The following is a 23,345-nucleotide window of genomic DNA, read 5'->3' as shown; positions in this document are numbered from 1 at the left end:
AAGGTGATTATACAATGTGATAATGAAGGTGCAAGCTTTTACAATAATTCCTGGTGAGGTACTAACAGACCTTTTTTTCTGTCACACTCACTTTTTATAATCTATCTCCCTCATAATAAAGGGTCCTATGATGGAACAGAAGGGTTAAAAGACAACATAAGGGAACTGTGATGAAACAGAAAGGTTAAATAAAATTAGGGTTCTGTGACACAAAAGAAGGGTTAAATGAGAACATATTAGCCCTGTGATGAAACAGAAAGGTCAAATGATAATATAAGGGTTCTGTGACAGAACAGAAGGGCTAAATGATAACATTCTGGAAGGGTACTATGATGAAACAGAAGGGTTAAATCAAAATATAAGGATCCTTTTGTTAAACAGACGGGTTAAATGACAAAATGATGGTTCTGTGACAGAAACGAAGGGTTAAATGACAACATACTGGAAGGGTCCTATGATGGAACAGAAGAGTTAAATAAAACATAAGAATCATCTGATTAAACAGATGGGTTAAATGATGATATAAGGGTTCTGTGACAAAAAAGGGTTAAATGACAACATAAGGGTTAAATTACAAAATTGGGTTTTGTGACAGTACAGAAGGCTTAAATGACAATATACCGAAAGGGTCTTATGAAGAAACAGAAGGGTTAAATCAAAACATAAGGATCCTGTGATTAAACAGAAGAATTAAATGAAAAAATTAGGGTTCTGTGACAGAACAGAAGGGTTAAATGACTATATACTGAAAGAGTCATATGAAGGAACAGAAGGGTTAAATCAAAACATAAGATTCCTGTGATTAAACAAAATGGTTAAATTACAAAATTAGGGTTCTGTGACACATAAGGGTTAAATGACAACATACTGGAAGGGTTCTGTGATGGAACACAAGGGTTAAATTGCAATCTAAGAGTCCTTTGGAAGAACAGAATGTTTTTTAAGATGATGCAGACATGTTTTGTTGTTAGAGCTACAATGGCTCAGACTCTGAGTTACTGTGGACAGAATGGCCAGAACAGGAGGTGAGGTTTAAGATGAAAAGGTTTTTTATTAAATTGGTCTCCTGGTGAAGAAGGTTGCTGAGGTTTCCTTTGGGCTGTGCTACGGCATTAACGGAGGGTCATTTGTGATCTGTGGAGAGTATTAAATCATTTTCATCTCCTTATGCTTCTGATAAAGTACCTGCACCCACAAGTTAAGACAGTTTGTATTTGTACGGCTGAAAATGCATTTTTGCATTTTATTATTTAGCTAAATTATTTTCCAGCCAGTAACATAAATTAAGAGTGTTTCTAGTCTAGTGAATGCATTTAATATACATGTATCAATTTAACATCCAGTATCTATTCACTGGCACAGAGATTTGTATTATGGATGGTTTCTTTCAGTGCTGGTCAGCGGTATCAGTAATCACAGTAATACAATGACGCACACAACTGCTATCTGATACTGTCTCTACAGGAAACACACACTATTTTCAATTACTTTTGGAAGATAAGATCAGAGCATTTCAATCGTTTGCTCATGTACTGTCTGACACACATCATGTGTGATTGACTCACGGTGTACGTGGGTGCAAGCCTTCTCGAGTTATCACACCCTCCTTCTCCATCAGCATCTGCCGAAACGTTCCAACCTTCTGCCGGATTTCTTCTTCGGAATACCTACAAACAAAAATGAATGTGTAAAATGACAACAATCTCCTCAGTAAAACATGATTTAAAAAATCATTCAGGTCAGGAGTGATTTTCACCCACTGGACGACAAAACAGGTGGAAAAAATCCCAGCAAAGTAATGAAGGAAGGAGCCAATCCATTATAATTGGCAAAGGTGAATTGAAAGTCCTGAGTTGCCTATGTAGGAAACATGTTGAGGCATCACAGACGTGCTCCAGGAACAAGCTAAGTAAAAAAATCAATCAAACATATGGAGAGAAATATGCAGGAAATTGTCATTTATTAATATAAATCATTCTATAAATAACCAAAAGCATTGAAATAGCTACACTACCAGTCAAAAGTTTTGAATAAATAAGTCTCTTTTGCTCCAGTGCATTAATTTGATAAAACATGTTCTACAAGTTCTATTAATTGTTTTTATTTGAATAGTTTTTTTTTTGTTAATTCCTGTGATCAAAGCTGAATTTTCAGCATCATTACTCCAGTCTTCAGAGTCACATGATCCTTCAGAAATCATTCCAAAATGTAAATTCTAATAATATTTCACAATTCTACATATTTTATTGTATTTTGGATCAAATAAATGCAGCCTTGGTGAACAGAGGTGACTTTGTTCAAAAACATAAACAAATATTTCTAGTGTAGATGTAGTTTAATATTTGTGTGTGCTGTGCATCTTTATGCATTACAGCAGCTTACCAACATGCTACCAATAAATGCAACTGCGAATCATATCATGTGCATATCACAATGACACAGCTCAATTTTAGTCAGCATGCTCACTATGTAGGCAGTTGACAGCAGGCAAGCTCACTAGATTTTGGAACTGAGCAGGTTTTCACACACAGGTCAAAGCAGCACATGACACATAACACAGCAGCTCATTAAACCTGCACCTGCTGTCTGGTTAAAGTAGATTGGTGGGCAACCATTGTGCATTCACTTCAGCTGGTATGCCATCATAATAGCAGGTTTATCAGCCTCTGTCCAGAGCAGCACATGAGGAAGATGATGTGCGTGTTTGTGAAGAAGCCAAACTTTCCTTCTATAAAAGCTTATGCTGGAGACAATGCTGCCTTTTCAAAGCTATTCCGACATATGCACACACACACACACACACACACACACACACACACACACAAACACACACACACACACACACACACACACACAAACACACACACACCCACACACACACACACACACACACACACACACACACACACACACACACACACACACACACACACACACACACACACACAAACACACACACACACACACACACACACAAACACACACACACACACACACACAAACACACACACACACACACACACACACACACAAACACACACACACACACACACACAAACACACACACACACACACACACACACACACACACACACACACAAACACACACACACACACACACACACACACAAACACACACACACACACAAACACACACACACACACACACACACACACACACACACAAACACACACACACACAAACACACACACACACACACACACACACAAACACACACACACACACACACACACACACACACACACAAGATATAAATTCATTTCTGTGTTTTTTTGTGGAATATGACCTCAGATGCATTAAAATCAGTTTGGTTGGAGTAAGATTTTTCAAAACCAGTCATAGGTTATATTAAGTAATGATCATGTTCCTTGAAGAAATGTTGTAAATTTCCTACCGTAAATATATCAAAATTGTATTATCATTAGTAACATGCATTGCTAAGGACTTTGACAATTTTAAAGGTGATTTTCTTGATATTTTGATTTTTTTGCACCCTTGGCTGTACCTCATATACTAACAAACCATACATCAATGAAAAGGTTATCTATTAATTAATAAAAAATATATATATATTTCCTCCAGTCGACCTTTATGACTGGTTTTGTGGTCCATGGTTACATACAGTACATATATATATATATATATATATATATATATATATATATATATATATATATATATATATATATATATATATATATATATATATATATATATATCACATACAGTAATATGGTATTTTGTCCACACAATTAAGTTTTATTGCAATTTTACATATAAATAACAATAATTTGAAAAAATTTACCATTAATACAGATGATGTATCTATTTTGTGACATGTTTTCTTACTGACATGAACTCCCAAATCAACTATGGTTTTAATATCTTTTTTGTGACTAATTATTTTATTGGGCTTCCCAATGTCACAATATTGTATAAGAAAGAAAATAAACATTTATACACTACCATTCAAAGGTTTATCAATGTTGAAAACAGTTGTGCTGCTTCATATGTTTGTGCAAACTGTGATGCATTTCATTTCTAAAGGGTTCTTTGATGAACAGAAAGTTTAAAAGAAATGCATTTATTTGAAATATAACTTATATAACTCAAAAATTTCTTTACCTTCTCTTTTGATTAATTCAATGCATCCTTGCTGAATATAATTATTAATTTCTTTTTAAAAATCCTTTCTGACCACTATAGTTTATTTCAGATAACAACTGATGCCACTCAATTAATTAATGTTAGCATACAGCTGTTCAGGATTCACATTGCTTGTTATTTCACTTTCTATTTATAAAAATAATTGTAAGTCAGTGAGTGCATGTGCTCATGTTAAACATATGCCAAACATGACCTGCAGGGGGCTCTAGACATGTTTGGAAAGAGCAACTGTAACACACACACACACACACACACACACACAAACACACACACACACACACACACACACACTTCTCCAGCCTGGCCACAATGGACAAGGCCTTCTTAGGCCAATTAGATAATAATGACTAGAGCGAAGTCGCCATCATTAGCAAAAGTCTCCTAGGACATTAATGCTCCTTCTGTCTGTTTTGTTTAACTGTGAATCAATAGCACTGATTAACCACATACTCCCCTGTGCACCTAATGAAGCCGTTGGTTCAATGCTGAGAATATAGAGACAGATTATAGAGGATGGCATGACAAACCGTGAGTGTTAATCAATAACATTAATACTGATGGTGCATACTGTACAAATTGTTAACTCGTGCGTGTTTTATTTCAGCAAAAGAAACTGGCTTTATTGTGCATAAGATCAATTTAGCTGTTTATTTTTAACCTGGCTCGCTATATTATTGAATCACTGAATTATTACTCTAATAACATGGAACATTTCCAGAATGTTCTGACAAGGTTCTCTCAAAGTTATGAACAAACGTTCTTCCAGTATGTTATCTAGTCTTTAATAATGTTCTCAAAACATAGGGAAAAAAATACCTTTAACAAAAACATGATTTATTATTTCTGAAACACTTTAGTCAAACATTTTTTAAATGTTACTACTTGTTTCAGAATGTTCAAAAGTAACATTTTCATAATGTTTGCAAAATTATTAAATGCAACGTTTCTTTGCATTAAAAAAAAAGTTTTTAAAGCTAAAATAACCATAACTTAATGAGAACATTCTTAGAACATTTTTTTCTGGGTAACTCCTGAAAGTTTAATCTACTAAATTTACAAATGAATCATTAAATGTGATTTGTGAACCAGTTCATTGAAAAGAATCTCCTCAAAAGATTTGTTCAACGGACTGGTTTCAGAGAAGATGACTGGATATGGAGAATAAATGTTGAAATTAAGTGCTATTTTATGTTTTTTTAGTAAAGGGAAAGCCATGTTAGTGTTTCATACTGTTACATAAAAAAAATAAGAAAGACTCTGTGATGCATCAAGAAACAACACGTTTTTCCTCAAATTAAGTAGAGTAAAAAGTCAAGCTCTCGATGGAAAAATACTTCAAAATTCAAGACTGCCTAAGAAGCGAATGTTGGACTTGACATTAAATGAGTGTTTCTTGAACACAGCGTGAGCTGGTTAGTGGGTTACAGCAAGGTTAAGCGCTAAGGTTTGATAAAAACACCTCATGCATATTTATGAGCTTCAGACTCGTTTGGGAATCCAGTTACACAACGGACTGCATCTTTTCTTACTGGAGTTAATCTTTCTATCCGTCCATTCATTGTCTTGAGTCTCAGCACGCTTCTCCGGGGAACATGTAAATTATATATGAAGCCTCATCCTCGTCTCCATCTGTCCGTCCCTGTGTCTCTGGCCGTGGACAGGTCTGATCCCGGAGGTGGAGGCAGATGGAGGCGTCGGGCCGCTGGTGTAGCCGGTGGCGGTGCAGCGATTAACCAGAGCATCGCTCCAACAGTAACACTCCACTAATTGGTTCCTGCTGGAGTGAAAATGCCAGACGACCGACTACTGCTGGATTTTTTCACATGTTTTATCATGCGACAGGTGCACAAACACGAGTCCAGTCACTTGTGATAGAACAGCACACCTCCGCTCAACAAGACACATGAAGCTCAAACGCTTGCAGGTGTATTTAATTTACAGTCTATGCATTTCTAAAAAGAAACTGAGTGGATCTACTGTATTACCACAAACTGTACCACAAATAAAAATAGTAGCACCGAAATGCACTTTTTTTTTCAAGTCAAAAATATTAACATCACTAAATCAACTATTAATTTATAACAGCAAAACAAATTTTAATGGGTTAAATTAGGCAGAAAAAGATTCCATGTTAACACTTTTTACAGTGTAAAAATGTACATATAACATGAACTGATCAAATTAAACCTTTTAAAGTTAAAAACATAATTTTGATGAACTCTGTTACATAATCAGTCCTTCTAATTAATATTGGGTGATTTAAACTGAAATTTCTGTGTTAGTTAATTTGTAATTAATTTTTAAGTAAAGTGATTTAGTGTTCAATGCTGTTATGTTTGAAATTAAATAGAACTAGTAAGTAAGTAATTTTAATTTATAAAGCACATTTACACACAGCGCAAAACTGACCAAAGTGCTGTACAATGAATAGCTAAAAAGACAATAAAAATATAAACACATAGATTCAATAATCATAATTATATAAAACATTAATAAAAATAAGCCTTCAATATCAGGTCACACAACACAGAAATACAGAAAACAAACAGAAGTACCAGGTTAGGGAACAAGGAAAGCCAAGGAATAAAAATGAGTTTTTAACCTGGAGTTTTTAGCAATGGAGGGGGCAGGTCTAATATCCTGGGGGAGCTGGTTCCACAAACATGGGGCAGCAACTGCAAAGGCTCTATCACCTCTCTGTTTAAGCCGTGAGCGCGGCACAAACAGGAGCTCTTTGTTTGAGGATCTCAGTGACCTTTGAACTGAGTATGGTTGTACAAGGTCGGTGATATAGGTTGGGGCGAGCCCATTAAGTGCCTTAAAAACAAACAATAAAACTTTAAACTGAATCCTAAAAGGAACTGGGAGCCAATGCAAAGATGCCAAAATGGGGGTGATGTGCTCGCGCCTCCTAGTGCCAGTTAAAAGACGCGCTGCTGCGTTTTGTACTAACTGCAGACGTCTAAGTGATGATTGTGGGAGGCCCAAGTAGAGGGAATTGCAATAATCCAGCCGTGATGTAATAAAGGCATGGATAACTATCTCAAGATCGTTAAAAGATAGGAATGACTTCAGGCGGGAAATCATTCTGAGCTGGTAAAAACTATTTTGAACAACAGAACTAATCAGTTTGTCAAGGCAGAGTTCTGAGTCAAGAATGACACCCAAACTTCTAGCATAGGGTTTGATAAATGGAGTGAAGTTACCTAAATGTTGTACCACAGTGCATCTTGCCTTGGGAGAACCAAAAACAATCACTTCTGTTTTGTCACTGTTTAACTGGAGAAAGTTATTAACCATCCAAGTTTTAACGTCTTCGAGACAGGCCAGAAGAAATGGTATGGAATCCCTAGATTTTAGAGGCAAGTACAACTGTGAATCATCTGCATAGAGATGAAAAGAGATGTTATGCTTCCTTATGATGTCACCCAGTGGGAGCATATACAGGCTAAAAAGCATAGGACCCAAGATGGACCCCTGAGGGACCCCATATAAAACAGAAGCAGAGGATGAGGAAAACTTGCCAATAGATACAGAGAAAGTCCTATTATTGAGATAGGAACGGAACCAAAGTAATGTAGTCTCCCTAATGCCCACCTGCTGATCAAGGCGAGTAAGGAGAATGTTATGATCGATAGTGTCGAAGGCGGCACTAAGATCCAATAATATCAGGATGGCATTATCACCTGAATCTAGTGTAAGGAGAAGATCTTTGGTTACTTTGAGCAGAGCGGTTTCAGTACTATGAAATGATCTAAAACCTGACTGAAAAGGTTCTAGTATATTGTGAGTGGTCAAAAAGGGGAGCAGCTGTGACAGAACAGCTTTTTCCAAAGCTTTAGAGATAAAAGGAAGCTTAGAAATGGGACGGTAGTTATTTAGGCACTTAACATCGAGATCATGTTTTTTGAGCAGGGGCTGGATAACCGCATGCTTAAAACATGTAGGGACAGTGCCGGATGCAAGACGTTGATTTAAGATGACCAGAATGGAGGGACCGACTACATGAAAAACATCCTTTATAATAGAAGAGGGGATAGAATCAAAAGATGAAGTAGTAGGTTTCATATGTGATACTAAATTCCTCAATTCAATGAGAGAGATGGGCTGAAATTGGTTAAAAGTAGCCAGTACCCCTGAGCAACCAGTTGGAGTAGCAGATGAGGTGGGAGTAAACACTGATCTAAAGTTCTCAATTTTATTAGTAAAAAACTTAAGAAATTCCTCACAGGTATCAGTAGATACATCAACAACTGGGGAATTTTAGGGGTTGACAACAGAGTTGTACTAAATAAAATTTTAGGTCTGTTTGAGTGTTTACTGATCAAATCAGAGAGGTGCTTGGCTCTGGCTATTTTTGCTGCTGCCTGAAAAGAAGCTAATGCAGATTTAAAAGAAACATTGAAATGATCCTTTTTCCATTTCCTTTCAGCTTTATGACAGGCCTGCCTAAGAGAGAGCATATTCTCATCTAACCAGTAATGAGATTTTAGTTTGGAACGAGTGTATGTGAAAGGTGCTACGGAGTCAAGTATGGAAGAGCAAGATGAGTAAAAAAGGGTGACTAATTCATCTGGACTAGAGGAAAACGATGCCTCTGTTGCAATAATAGATGCAACATTTCCCACTCCAGCGCTAATCCATGTCTCGGTTAAAAACAGAAAATCCAGATTGTGACGGGAAAAAAGTCATTCAAAATAAAAGTCTTGTTAGACACTGACCTGCTATTGACCAGGGCCACTTTTGAATTTGAAAAGGCCGCAGACTGGGGGCAGCACTTTGATATTAGAGCAATTAAGATTTTGAGTAATCAACTTCTTTCTACTTCAGAGTTTCACGTTTAATTCAATTACTTGCTATTTCTTTATAATAAATTAAGAAATTAACTAGCAATTTATAAGTGAAAATTGTTTGTACACCTTTTTTTTTTCAATTAATTTTTAATTAATAATTAAGTGAAAAAGACTAATGAAAACCGTTGTTAATTTTTGTTGTTGTTGTTGAGCCAAGGGTTATCATCATAAACTATAGCTGACACCTAAAAATGTTTTCATTACTTGAATTAAAATAAACAAATTAATTGATATAAAATATTCATATTTGAATAAATATTTATATTCATTTTATTTCAGCTAGTTGCCAAATAACACTTCTCATTCGTTTAGTTTAACTTGAAGTACTAAAATAACTAAATAAACAAATATATATATATATATATATATACATACATATATATATAAACTAAAAAGATATATTAAAATAATAAGTATACATTTTAAGAGGGGCAAAAAAATTACTAAAACTGAAGTGAAATATAAAAATATATATAAATAAAATCTAATAACAGCACACCTGTGTTCAACGAATCATAGGAAGCACAAAAGACACAGGAAGATGCAAACATTAAGTCTAATATTGCATGTGCAAATCATGAAATACTAATAATGATGAGTATTATGCATAAATGTTTGTGTGCGCGTCATCCGATGGCTATTTAATCAAGCTAATGAGCTGGGCAGGTAAGAAAGTGTGTGTGTGTGTGTGTGTGTGTGTGTGTGTGTGTGTGTGTGTGTGTGTGTGTGTGTGTGTGTGTGTGTGTGTGTGTGTGTGTGTGTGTGTGTGCGTGTGTGTGTGTGTGTGTGTGTGTGCGTGTGTGTGTGTGTGTTGGGGAAGGCTCTATTGGAGAGGTTACAGGGTTAAGGACTTTATGAGGGGAGTGTCGCATCGGTTTATATCCACAGCATCAGAAAAAAGCCTCCAGTCGCCATTATAACTGCACGCAGCCATCGAATTTAATTCCCTGTTGCTCTCTGTGAAACACCCCTGCTATTATCCTGCACACTCTCTCCTGATATCTGATTCATAAAGACAAGCCCTTCATTTAAAGAAACAGTTCACCTAAATTCACCCTCATGCTCCAAACCAATGAATGTCTTTCTTCTGTAAATGTAAATATCAGACCCTGCTTCTTATATTTTTATAATTATCTTATATGACTTCTTTAGGGAAGTCGTGGCCTAATGGTTAGAGAGTCGGACTCCCAATCGAAAGGTTGTGAGTTCGAGTCCCGGGCCACAGCATAAATGGCTGCCCACTGCTCCGGGTGTGTGTTCACAGTGTGTGTGTGTGTTCACTGCTCTGTGTGTGTGCACTTCGGATGGGTTAAATGCAGAGCACAAATTCTGAGTATGGGTCACCATACTTGGCTGAATGTCACTTCACTTTCACTTTTTCACTTTCACTTCACTTATATAACAACCATTGACGTTTCTCATCGGCTGCTGATAAAAATCTACACTGTCAAAAAAATTTAAAACAAAAGAAACGTTGCAAAGTTACAAAGATTATCGGACTACGTTTTTAAAGAAAATACTATTTCATACTACTTGAATATACAACCCGAATTCCGGAAAAGTTGGGACGTTTTTTAAATTTTAATAAAATGAAAACTAAAGGAATTTCAAATCACATGAGGCAATATTTTATTCACAATAGAACATAGATAACGTAGCTAATGTTTAAACTGAGAAATTTTACACTTTTATCCACTTAATTAGCTCATTTAAAATTTAATGCCTGCTACAGGTCTCAAAAAAGTTGGCACGGGGGCAACAAATGACTAAAAAAATAAAAGCAGTTTTGAAAAGATTCAGCTGGGAGAACATCTAGTGATTAATTAAGTTAATTGATATCAGGTCTGTAACATGATTAGCTATAAAAGCTTTGTCTTAGAGAAGCAGAGTCTCTCAGAAGTAAAGATGGGCAGAGGCTCTCCAATCTGTGAAAGACTGCGTAAAAAAATTGTGGAAAACTTTAAAAACAATGTTCCTCAACGTCAAATTGCAAAGGCTTTGCAAATCTCATCATCTACAGTGCATAACATCATCAAAAGATTCAGAGAAACTGGAGAAATCTCTGTGCGTAAGGGACAAGGCCGGAGACCTTTATTGGATGCCCGTGGTCTTCGGGCTCTCAGACGACACTGCATCACTCATCGGCATGATTGGTTCAATGACATTACTAAATGGGCCCAGTAATACTTTCAGAAACCACTGTCGGTAAACACAATCCGCCGTGCCATCAGCAGATGCCAACTAAAGCTCTATCATGCAAAAAGGAAGCCATATGTGAACATGGTCCAGAAGCGCCATCGTGTCCTGTGGGCCAAGGCTCATTTAAAATGGACTATTTCAAAGTGGAATAGTGTTTTATGGTCAGACGAGTCCAAATTTGACATTCTTGTTGGAAATCACGGACGCCGTGTCCTCCGGGCTAAAGAGGAGGGAGACCTTCCAGCATGTTATCAGCGTTCAGTTCAAAAGCTAGCATCTCTGATGGTATGGGGGTGCATAAGTGCATACGGTATGGGCAGCTTGCATGTTTTGGAAGGCTCTGTGAATGCTGAAAGGTATATAAAGGTTTTAGAGCAACATATGCTTCCCTCCAAACAACGTCTATTTCAGGGAAAGGCCTTGTTTATTTCAGCAGGACAATGCAAAACCACATACTGCAGCTATAACAACAGCATGGCTTCGTCGTAGAAGAGTCCGGGTGCTAACCTGGCCTGCCTGCAGTCCAGATCTTTCACCTATAGAGAACATTTGGCGCATCATTAAACGAAAAATACGTCAAAGACGACCACGAACTCTTCAGCAGCTGGAAATCTATATAAGGCAAAAATGGGACCAAATTCCAACAGCAAAACTCCAGCAACTCATAGCCTCAATGCCCAGACGTCTTCAAACTGTTTTGAAAAGAAAAGGAGATGCTACACCATGGTAAACATGCCCCGTCCCAACTATTTTGAGACCTGTAGCAGAAATCAAAATTGAAATGAGCTCATTTTGTGCATAAAATTGTATACTTTCTCAGTTTAAACATTTGCTATGTTATCTATGTTCTATTGTGAATAAAATATTGGCTCATGTGATTTGAAAGTCTTTTAGTTTTCATTTTATTAACATTTAAAAAACGTCCCAACTTTTCCGGAATTCGGGTTGTATATATATATATATATATATATATATATATATATATATATATATAAATTGTGAAATTTACTAAACCACATCTTATTAGTGGATTTATTTGAGGATTTAATAATTATATTTGCAAGCTATTATATTCATTAAATCTACTGGTTTGAGAAAAGACATTAAAATGTATTTGGAAAAAATATCTGAAAGTAAAATTGTTACTTTCTTGAATGCAATACAAACTACGCAACTATGTAAGATATACAATGTTTTTCTGTGATATATCTTCTTCTTCTTTCTAACATATTTGGTTATATTTATTCTGGTTTATACAATTGGCTTGATTCCGAAATATTGAAGTTTTTCAGTAAATAATATTCCTCACACAAATCTATCATATGATTTATTATACTGTACAGTTATGGTGGTTTTTAGTCACTGTATGAAAAACTGCTGGAAGAATTCTTCAAAATCTCATGTGTGTTGAACAGAATAATGTGATATGTGAGTTTAGATCGACATGAAGAAGAGTAAATGGTAGAGTAAATGTTTTGGCTGTTTAAAAAGCCACAAGGATGACATGCAGGTCTCTTGCTCAAACAGAGATAAACAGAGAACACGTGGCCGCTGAAGAAAGAAAACCAGGTCTTCAGCAAACGCTACATGAATGGAGCTCGACTGACTTTCACAGAGCTGTACACCATCTGCCGCTACTCACACTGGGACGAACATATGGAGAGCCAACATCTCCTAAAGCAGAGACAATTAGTCATCATGCAATGTGTGTGTGTGTGTGTGTGTGTGTGCACTGCCAGATGGCTGATCCACAACCCTCCTCCATCTCCAACATCATCATCAATCTAATAGCTATTACTCAGACCTCCTAACAAGCAAAAGTCTATTTCCCATAAAAAAATAGGATGCAGTAAAGAAAAACATGTGACTTTATAGATGTGCAATGTTTGGGAAACCTGTCTTTATTTTTGAAATTCCACTGGTTGGCGTAACTGGTGGAGAAATTACACACTTTGCATTAAATGAACCTTATTCTACAAATCTTAATTCAGTTTTTGATAAGCGCTGGTAATTCTATTCTATTGGTAACACTTTAGTATAGGAACCAACTCTCACTAGTAGCTAGTTCATTATCAGAATGCCTATTATTAACATATTGGCTTTTTTTGTCATTATTAATATTTGTTTATTTTATTTTTTATTTTTTAAGCATCTCTTTAATAAAATTAAGGACACACATTTTCATTCAAACTTTATTTTCTGAATCAGACTGACAGAATGGTGTCATGCTTGCACTATAGTGACCTAGTGCTGTCATTTAAACTAATGTTAATGGTCTTTCTGTGGGAGCTGTGCACTGATATACACTAGATCCCCATTGGATCACTGGATTGACCAATCAGGTGACAGGACTGAAACTCTCTGTAAACGTAAACTGCTGATAAACCAAACATGCTTTCCTCTGTGTCTCTAATGTGTGTGTTGATGAATGGAGGCAGAAATTCAGGCCCACTCAGCACCTCACTCACTAAGCATTTAAGCACATTAGCAGATTTCTAATCCCAAACAGGAGCAAATCTTTCATCAGGTTTTGTGCACTGAGCTGGTTCCCCAGCGGCGGTGTTTGTGTGCTTTATCACCATCATTCGTTCTGCCTCAAGGTCACACAGCTGCTGTTTAATTAGAGACACTGAGAGCTGCTTCAGGAGCCATCAGACGAGGCCCGAGTGCAGACGTCTGCAGGACGTGCTGATTAGAGCAGACGTCAGTCATGCCACAAATCCTCCGTCACATCACCAATACAGCCCTATTACAGGCCGCTTGCTTTACTGCTTCCTGCAGCGCCATGCATCAGTCAGAATTACGGCTGACTTTTAAATTAAATGAATTGAAATTCACAGAAATTCATAAATCTGTCATTTTTTAATGACCAAAAAAATAAAAAATAAATAGTTTATTATAAGACTGTATTTAGTACAAATCATTCAAAAAGTTCAAAAGTTTGGGGGTCGTTAAGATTTTTACATTTCTTATGCTCACCAAAAATTACTTGAAGTATTTTACTAAATAGTTGAATACACGCAAATACTTCTTTTTAGAATGTAGAGAGAATGTATTACATAATTCACAACTTAAGTTTTTTAATCTATTATTTATATAGATGAAAACATCATATTAGAAAATATTACAATTATTAGACAATTTTTTTATTTATTTCAGTTAACAATTTTCCTTTAGTTTTAACATTTAGTTAGCTTTAGAATTAGATTTATATTTATATTTAGTTAGCCAAGTTAACCATTTATTTTGTTCAAAAATACAGTAAAAATTACAATATTGTGAAATATTATTACTATTTCAAATAACTATTTTCTGTTAGAATATATTGTAAAATGTAATTTATTTCTGTGATGCACTGCTCTATTTTCAGCCTCATTCCTCCAGTCTTCAGTGTCACATGATCTTCATGTCACGGTTGGTAAACCGTGATCTCTGGGTTTTGCACTTTGTGGGTGAAGTCTGTGCGTTACGCGTCAGCACTGATTAGTTTGTGGGCGTCTCTGTTAATTGTCATCAGCAACAGCTGTCACTCATTACTCATCCCTATATATTGGCTCGCTTCCCCGCAGTTCCTGTGTCACCCTCTCCTGCTGCCTACGCCTTCCGGATTCGACATTCCTCACCACCATCTTGGACTGTGAATTCCTCCCAGCGTTATTTGTGTCTCAGTTTTGTATTGTCTCATTGTCTTCATTAAATCTCATTAATCTCGCACTTGCTTCCTGCCACTCCTTCACCCAGTCGTTACAGAACGCTCTCACCCAAACATGGAAGCAGCGAGCACCACTTCACTGTCTGAATTCATTCACCACAGCGTCAACCGCATGGATCAGCAGCAGGAGAGCATCGTGAACACCGGACGCGCGATCCAAGCGCTGGTGACACAGGTGTCCGAGCTCACCCAGCGGATTCATCAACTCACCTCTCCCACTGCGACCACCGCACCGCCTGCGCCGCCCGTCCCCCGGGAGACCTCCCAGGACAACTTCCGGCCAGAGCCGTGACTTCCGGCGCCAGAGAGTTACTCTGGTGAGCCAAACTTTTGCAAGACTTTCCTTAACAAATGTTCCATGCATTTTGCATTGCAGCCCCGCACCTTCGCGACAGAGGAGTCCAAGGTTGCGTTTGCTCTTACCCTACTCTCTTGCAGAGCCGCCTTATGGGGGACGGCGGTGTGGGAGAATCAACATCCATGTTGCGCCTAGTTCCAATCCCTCTCCGAAGAGATGAAACGGGTCTTTGATCGAGCTGCGGCCAGCAGGGAGGCCGCTCACCAGCTCTCGGACCTTAAACAAGGAAAATCATCAGTGGTGGACTATTCCATTCAGTTCTGCACCCTGGCGGCCGCGTGCCAGTGGTACGAGGCGGCGCAGTGGGATCAATTCCTGCATGGGCTGGCCGACCGTGTTCAGTAGGAAATCTACCTCCTCGAGCTGCCCCCAACGCTCAACGGCCTAATCGACCTGGCACTCCGGGTGGACGCTCTGATTAACCGCCTGGGTAGACAAGTCAGTCCTACACGCCATTATGTCTCTCAACCACATCATCGACTCTCCTTCCAGTGAAACTGCGGTGGGAGAACCACACTCACGACTGTCAAGCCCTTCTGGACTCTGGGGCCGAAGATACTTTCATTTACTCTCTCCTTGCACGTCACCTGAACCTTCCAGTCCTTCCTGTGTCTCATCCCATCCATGTCACCGCACTCAATGGCCAGGAACTGCCACACGTCACCCACTACACTGAACCCATAACTCTGCTCACCTCAGGCAACCACAGTGAAACCATATCCTTTTACCTCATGGACTCCCCTGTAGCTCCCATTGTTTTAGGTCACCCCTGGTTAATCAAACATAATCCACGAGTGGATTGGGGTTCCAACACAGTCACCTTGTGGAGTGAAAGTTGTCATTAATCTTGTCTGGTTTCTGCTTGTCCTGTTGTGCCTGTTTCTGTCTTTCAGAAAGAGACCATGGTGTTATCAAACATGCACGCAGAGTACTTGGACCTTAAGGAGGTGTTCAGTAAGTCCCGTGCTGCTCCTCTTTCTCCGCATCGTCCCTACGACTGTGCTATAGATTTAGTGCCAGGTAAGTCTTCGCCTAAAAGCAAGCTTTACTCTCTTTCTATTCCGGAGAGGGAGGCCATGGAGAAATACATTTCTGATTCCTTGGCATCGAGGTTCATCCGCCCTTCCTCTTCTCCAGCGGGGGCGGGATTCTTTTTTTTGGGTAAGAAGGGTGGTTCTTTGCGACATTGTATTGACTACCGAGAGCTGAACAACATCACGATAAAGAACACCTATCCATTACCATTGATGTCTTCAGCTTTCGAGAGGTTACAGGGAGCATCCGTATTCACAAAATTGGATTTACGTAACGCTTATCATTTGGTCCGCATCAGGAAGGGGGATGAATGGAAAACCGCCTTTCACACCCCTAAAGGGCACTTTGAATATTTGGTGATGCCGTTCGGGCTCTCCAACTCGCCAGGGGTTTTCCAAGCACTCATTAATGACGTGTTGAGAGACATGGTAGATCAGTTGATATATGTTTACCTGGATGACATACTGATTTTTTCTTCATCTCTCCAGGAACATGTACAACACATCAGACGAGTGCTCCAGAGATTACTCGAGACTGGGCTTTTTGTCAAGGCGGAGAAATGCATATTCCATGCACAGACTGTCTCCTTCCTAGGGTATATCGTCTCATCTGAGGGAATACGTATGGATCCTGACAAGGTTAAGGCTGTGATAGATTGGCCATCTCCAGATTCCCGTAAGTCCCTACAGCGGTTTCTGGGGTTCGCCAATTTTTATCGACGTTTCATTTGTAATTTAAGCCAACTAGTCTCACCTCTGACGGCCTTGACCTCCCCCAGTACTCCGTTCAGGTGGTCGGATGCAGCCGAGACTGCATTTACCAACCTCAAGAGCCGCTTCGTTTCGGCTCCCATCCTTGTAGCCCCTGATCCCACACGGCTGTTCGTGGTGGAGGTCGATGCATCAGAAGTGGGGGTAGGAGCAGTTCTTTCCCAACGTGCTGCCCTGGTCACATATCGCACTAGATTTTGTTACCGCCCTCCCGCCCTCTAATGGCATGAAGGTCGTTTTGACTGTAGTGGAACGGTTCTCGAAGGCGACACATTTCATTCCCTTGCCCAAATTACCTACAGCCAAGGAGACAGCGGTCACTGTCCTATATCACGTCTTTCGGTTACATGGCCTCCCGGTAGACGTGGTTTCTGACAGGGGATCCCAAATCATATCCAAATTTTGGACAGAATTTTGTAAATTGCTAGGAGCAACGGTTAGTCTCTCTTCAGGTTATCATCCCAAGAGTAACGGGCAGTCTGACCGAGCCAACCAAGATTTAGAGAGAACGTTGCGATGTTTGGTCTCCAAGAATCCTTCTTCCTGGAGCCAACAACTCTATATGGTGGAGTACGCTCACAATTCGTTACCAGTGTCAGCCACGGGCCTCTCTCTGTTTCAGTGCAGCTTAGGTTACCAGCCACCAGCTTTTCCTAGTCTGGAATCGGAAGTCGCGGTCCCCTCCGCTCACGCATTTGTCCAGAGGTGCCACCGCACCTGGACCAGAGCACGCGAGACTCTGCTCCGGAAGCGGGAGCGCACTAAGGCCAAGGCCGATCGCCACCGTTCAAAGCCTCCCATTTACATCGTGGGTCAAAAGGTGTGGCTTTCTACTAACAATATTCCTCTCCGTGCCGTTTCTAACAAATTAGCTCCAGCGTACAGGAGGATACATCCCGCCTTCCATGTGTCCAAAATTAAACCAGTGTTTTATTCACGTATTAATCCGCCTACCCCGGTTCCCCCGCCGCCACGTCTGGTAGATGGGGAACCGGCCTATTCGGTTAATCGTATTCTAGACTCGAGACGGAGGGGACGAGGATTCCTTGGTGGACTGGGAAGGTTACGGTCCGGAGGAGAGGAGTTGGGTACCTGCTAGGGACATACTGGATCACTCCCTTATTGATGATTACAATCAGCAGGTAGGCCCTTCTGTGAACTCCAGGAGGCGTTCTTAGAGGGGAGGGTACTGTGGGTTTTGCACTTTGTGGGTGAAGTCTGTGTGTTACGCGTCAGCACTGATTAGATTGTGGACGTCTCCGTTAATTGTCATCAGCAACAGCTGTCACTCATTACTCATCCCTATATACTGGCTTGTCTAGCGTGTTCGTGAAAGCGCTGTTTCATGTTTGTAACCTATGCCTTGCTTTCTTGTGTGTTTCTGCGTTGGATGTCCGTGTCTCCCCAGAACCCCGTCCACTCTACGCAACCCACCACCAAGCAACACCACTTACCTTCGGCTCGCTTCCCCGCAGTTCCTGTGTCACCCTCTCCTGCTGCCAACTCACCTCCGCCTTCCGGATTCGTCATTCATCAACACCATCTTGGACTGTGCATTCCTCCCAGCTTTATTTGTGTCTCAGTTTTGTATTGTCTCATTGTCTTCATTAAATCTCATTAATCTCGCACTTGCTTCCTGCCACTCCTTCACCCAGTCGTTACACTTCAGAAATCATTCTAATATGCTGATTTGCTGCTCGAGAAACATTTAAAAGTGTCTCAATGCATGAAAAAATACCAGCACTGCATTCCTCAGAAATAATGCAAGGACTAAATAAAACACACCATCACAAACAACAATGCACTGTGATATAAAATTCTCCTTTATGTCTGTTCATGTGATGTCTCATGCATTAAAACATCACAAGTTTCCTTTTTAAAGCACAAATATTGTAGTCAAATTGGAATTCGTTTTTTGTTTGTTTTGTTTTTTTAGTTTTTAAATAAAATAAAGATTGAATATGTTTTACAAGAAAACACTTCAGATTTTCTTCTTCAAATTTCCATGCCTTATTCAACGTGTCAATTGCGATTTCTTTGTAATTGTTTGTGAAATTTAGGAGTGAAAATAGTTTTCAAATAAATTTGTTTCCAGTGAAGTAAAGAGGAGACAATGTAAATGCAAATTATAAAAAAAAAATTATAAACATTTTGAATTTTTTTTGTTGATTATAAACACAAAATTGTATTTATTTAAAGTACATTTGCGAAACATATGCAAATATGTTCAGAATTTAGAGAGACTGACTGTATTACATAATTTCCTAAATGTATTATTTCAATTAGTTGCGAAGGCAAAATTTTTAATTGCATTTAAATTTGACTTTAAATTGTTGATTTATTTAAAAAAATAATATTGAAGTATATGGTAAAATGGTTAAATATATGCAAATTCACACAGTAAGTATATATGTTATTTTAAATCAGCTTCATCAACTACAGTAATGATGAATAAGTTTTAGTTTTAGCTAATAACAGCAGCACTGGTGAGTCCCTTATGAGACTCCTGTCCATTTAAGTTGCAGCTTTGGACACAGAAGTCAACAAGGCAGTGCACTAGGCTTTGGAACAATTCTAATGTCAACATGACAACTGTTTGCATAATTGTTAAATCCTTATTTTAAAGTATCAAATCACTCATAAACACGCACACACTGAATATTTTATCCCGTAGATGGCTCACTCACCCCTCTTCCTCCATCATCTCCTGAAGCTCCATGCATTTCAGCTCCACCCTCCTCTTCCTCTCATGGTCCAGAATCTCACGGTGAGCCTTCTTCACCAGGACGGGCTCAGGTGGGACGGCCTCTTTCTCCTCCGGCTCCTCGTTAGTTTTGGGATGTGTGGCCGCGGGGGTCTCGGGCTGCAGTGGGACCCTGTTAGCAGCGTCCTCAGGGGAGGGAACCCTCGCCCCATCGTACATGGCCACAGCACTCTGACAGACACAAACACAGAGACACCAGATCTGATATTAACATCCATTCCAGAGGAACTAGTATGAAGAACATCACACAGGGTTTTATGGTCAACTACAACTAAAGGCATCAAGAAAAAACATTTTCATTAATTGCAACTAAATAAATGTTTAGTGGATTAAAACAACAACAACAAAAAGAAAAAACTTAAACTTATTTTATTTCTGCTAGTTGCAGAAGGCAACATTTGTTGTTGATGTTCTAAAACAAAACAAAAAACTATTTATAAAAAAGTTATAAGAACTATATAACTAATATAAATGATAGACATCCAACAAAATTATTAAAATGATGTATCAATTATATTTAATTTATTTATAATTTATTAATTCAAACTTTAAAGTGAAAACTACAAATATAAAAAATACATCAAATGAATAGAAACTACACACACACCATTTAAGTTGTATCTCAATTATTCTAAAATAACACTATAAATACTGCTTATGTTGATAATGGTAGCATATTTAAGAATGTGAAACTTTTATTCATTCAAGGACACATTAAACTGCCCAAATGTGACAGTAAAAAAAAAAGATAAAAAATCATCTATATTTCAAATAAAAGCTGTTCTTTTGAACTTTCCATTCATTAAAGAATCCTGGGAAATAAAATGTGTCACGGTTTCCAGAAAGATATGAAGCAGCACAACTGTTTTCAACATTGATAATAATCAGAAATGTTTCGTAAGCAGTAAATCATCATATTAGAAGATTTCTGAAGATCATGTGACACTGAAGACTGGAGGAATGATGCTGAAAATACAGCTGTGCATCACAGAAATAAATTATACTTTACCATATATTCAAATAGAAGACTTAAATTGTAAATTTTAAATTTTAAATTGTACTTAATAATTCACAATATTACTTTATTTTACTGCATTTGTATCTACTAAATGCAGCCTTGGTAAGCAGAAGAGTCTTCTTTCAGAAACACTCTAACCAGCCTCAGTATTTTGAACGGCATACTCAAAAATAAGATTTAAGTTTTTGCACTGATAATAACAATACAAGCAGCAGGAGAGATATGTAAGCTTTCATTTTCACTCATATCTTCTGTACAGGACACCAACTGCAATTGCATGCATATATAAATTAGGAGCAACTATTTTTTTTTCTATGTAAACTGGGCTTTTATACTGTTGTGTGCATTCACAAATGTAAGCTCTGAATAACACAGTCCATTCATTGTCACATTCACATCCGGACAGTAATTCACATCCACAAAGAAGATATTCTCACCTAAATGAATTGGTATAATAAATGGCAGTAGTTTTTGCTGAGTTGATTGACTCCTATTGGCTGCTGGCAATATAACACAAAAAAATTAGAAATGAAGAGAAGTGCTGTCTCGTCTCGTCTGGATGAGATACCAGAACCTGTAACTAATGGTCTCGCATTTCAAAATATATAACACATTGACTTCATCACTGTCACCACAAACTCTCTGATATTTCACTGCATGAAGTCTTTGTTTGATCAATTTTTTGTTTTATGTGGCAATATACGTAACAATATTATGTAAAAAAATAGAACTACAACAAACATTTATTTCGAAAATGAATTAATCTTTGACAAAAACATCTCTAGGTTACGAATGTAACCCTAGTTCCTCGAAGGAACGAGACGCTGCGTAGAGCGCTTTGGGGAAACGCCTTTGGCAAGATCAACTCTGAATATTGTGTGCAATCTGTTCAATGGAAGGGCGTGACGTCACGGGCGGGGTGACGTAGCGACCAGGAATCTATAAAGGCACCTGCCACGCAGCTGACTTCAGCCTCGAGTAGGGAATCAAGTGCCGGCAGGGGTGCCGGGAGTATGGCTCTGCGACGCAGCATCTCATTCCTTCGAGGAACTAGGGTTACATACGTAACCTAGAGTCGTTCCTCTTCAGGAACTCGAGCTGCGTCGAGTGCTTTGGGGAACGATGTGCCAATGCTGCCAGACTACCAAGCCCCTGCCTAGTGTTTATCCGAGGAGCACAGCTAAGGCAAGAGGACAGAAGAGCCAGTAGCGGCTCGCATATCAAGATTGTAAAATCTGGCAAATGTAGAGGGCGTGGACCATCGCACAGCATTGCAGATGTCCAAGAGGGACACACCTGCTAAGAAGGCCTTAGAGGCAGTCATACCCCGAGTGGAGTGAGCCTTGGCTCCCAAAGGAAGGGGAAGACCAGAGGACTCATAGGAGACATTGATAGCCTCGACTATCCAACGACTAAGGGTCTGCTTAGAGGCAGGAAAACCCTTTTTAGGAGGACCGTAGCAAACAAGCAATTGGTCAGATTTTCTCCACAGGGCAGCTCTGTGGACGTATGTGTCCAGCGCTCGAACTGGACACATACAGTTTAGCTTCTCCTGCTCTGGCTCCCGAAAGGGAGGAGGGCAGAAGGCCTGCAGTACTATGGGTTGTGGCGTAACAGAGGGAAGTTTAGGAACATAACCCGCTCGAGGGTATAAGAATGCTTTGGTCATACCAGGGGCAAAGTCTAAGTAGGTAGGGGCCACCGAGAGGGCCTGAAGATCTCCAACTCTCTTTAGAGAAGTAGTAGCCAGTAACAGGGCAGTCTTAAGGGTCAGATGTCTATCTGAGATATCTTGTATTGGCTCAAATGGAGCTTTACAAAGAGCCTCTAACACCACAACCAAGTCCCATGGTGGAATACGGGACCGTACTGGAAGTCTCAGCCTCAGTGCACCGCGGAGGAAACGTGTAACTAGGGGTGTCTACCCACTTACAACAACCTTGGTTGAGAGACCGGAAGCTATGAGCTGTCCCCCCTCAGGGGCCACACCCACAACTTCCACAACTCCGGGCGAGGGTGAATTATTTTGCCCTGCGTCTGAGAGAGTAGATCTGTCCTGATCGGAATCTCCCATGGCGAGCCGTCAAGGAGAGAGATCAGATCTGCAGGCCATACTGGGCCCGTCCAGAAGGGGTCTACTAAAAGAAGACGGACCCCGTCTAGGCGTACTCTCGCCAGAACTCCCGGGAGCAGAGCGATAGGGGGAAAGGCGTACAGACGAAGAGGGGACATTGCGATATCTCTTGAGTTGCAAAGAGGTCCAAAAACTCTCCATATCTACTTCACCTACTTCTAACCCCCCCCCCACCCCCCCCCCCCCCCCCCCCCCGGGCCTCGACCCCTGTCTCGACAGTATGTCTGCTCCCACAGTCAATGTCCCAGGAATATAGACTGCTCCAAATGAGAGGAGTTTGTCCTGGGACCACAGAAGGATCTGGTGTGTCAGC

The 23,345-nt window shown here is 39.4% G+C and overlaps 1 protein-coding gene across 3 annotated transcripts in view; it reads right to left on the bottom strand.

Moving 5' to 3' along the window:
• LOC132140074 (serine/arginine repetitive matrix protein 3-like) overlaps positions 1-23,345 on the bottom strand; it is an 82,384-nt gene that overhangs the window by 22,928 nt on the left and 36,111 nt on the right. For all 3 annotated transcript variants that reach the window (XM_059548873.1, XM_059548874.1, XM_059548875.1), the window contains exons 2-3: positions 19,804-20,051; positions 1,566-1,667 (exon numbers count right to left, since the gene is read on the bottom strand). In XM_059548873.1, coding sequence (XP_059404856.1) covers positions 1,566-1,667; positions 19,804-20,051 — 350 coding nt within the window. The remainder of the gene's footprint in view (positions 1-1,565; positions 1,668-19,803; positions 20,052-23,345) is intronic.

Source organism: Carassius carassius, chromosome 4 (assembly GCF_963082965.1).
Source record: "Carassius carassius chromosome 4, fCarCar2.1, whole genome shotgun sequence".
NCBI lineage: Eukaryota > Metazoa > Chordata > Actinopteri > Cypriniformes > Cyprinidae > Carassius > Carassius carassius.
The sequence above is the reverse complement of the archived record's forward strand: the minus strand, read 5'-3'. Positions and strand labels throughout refer to the sequence as shown.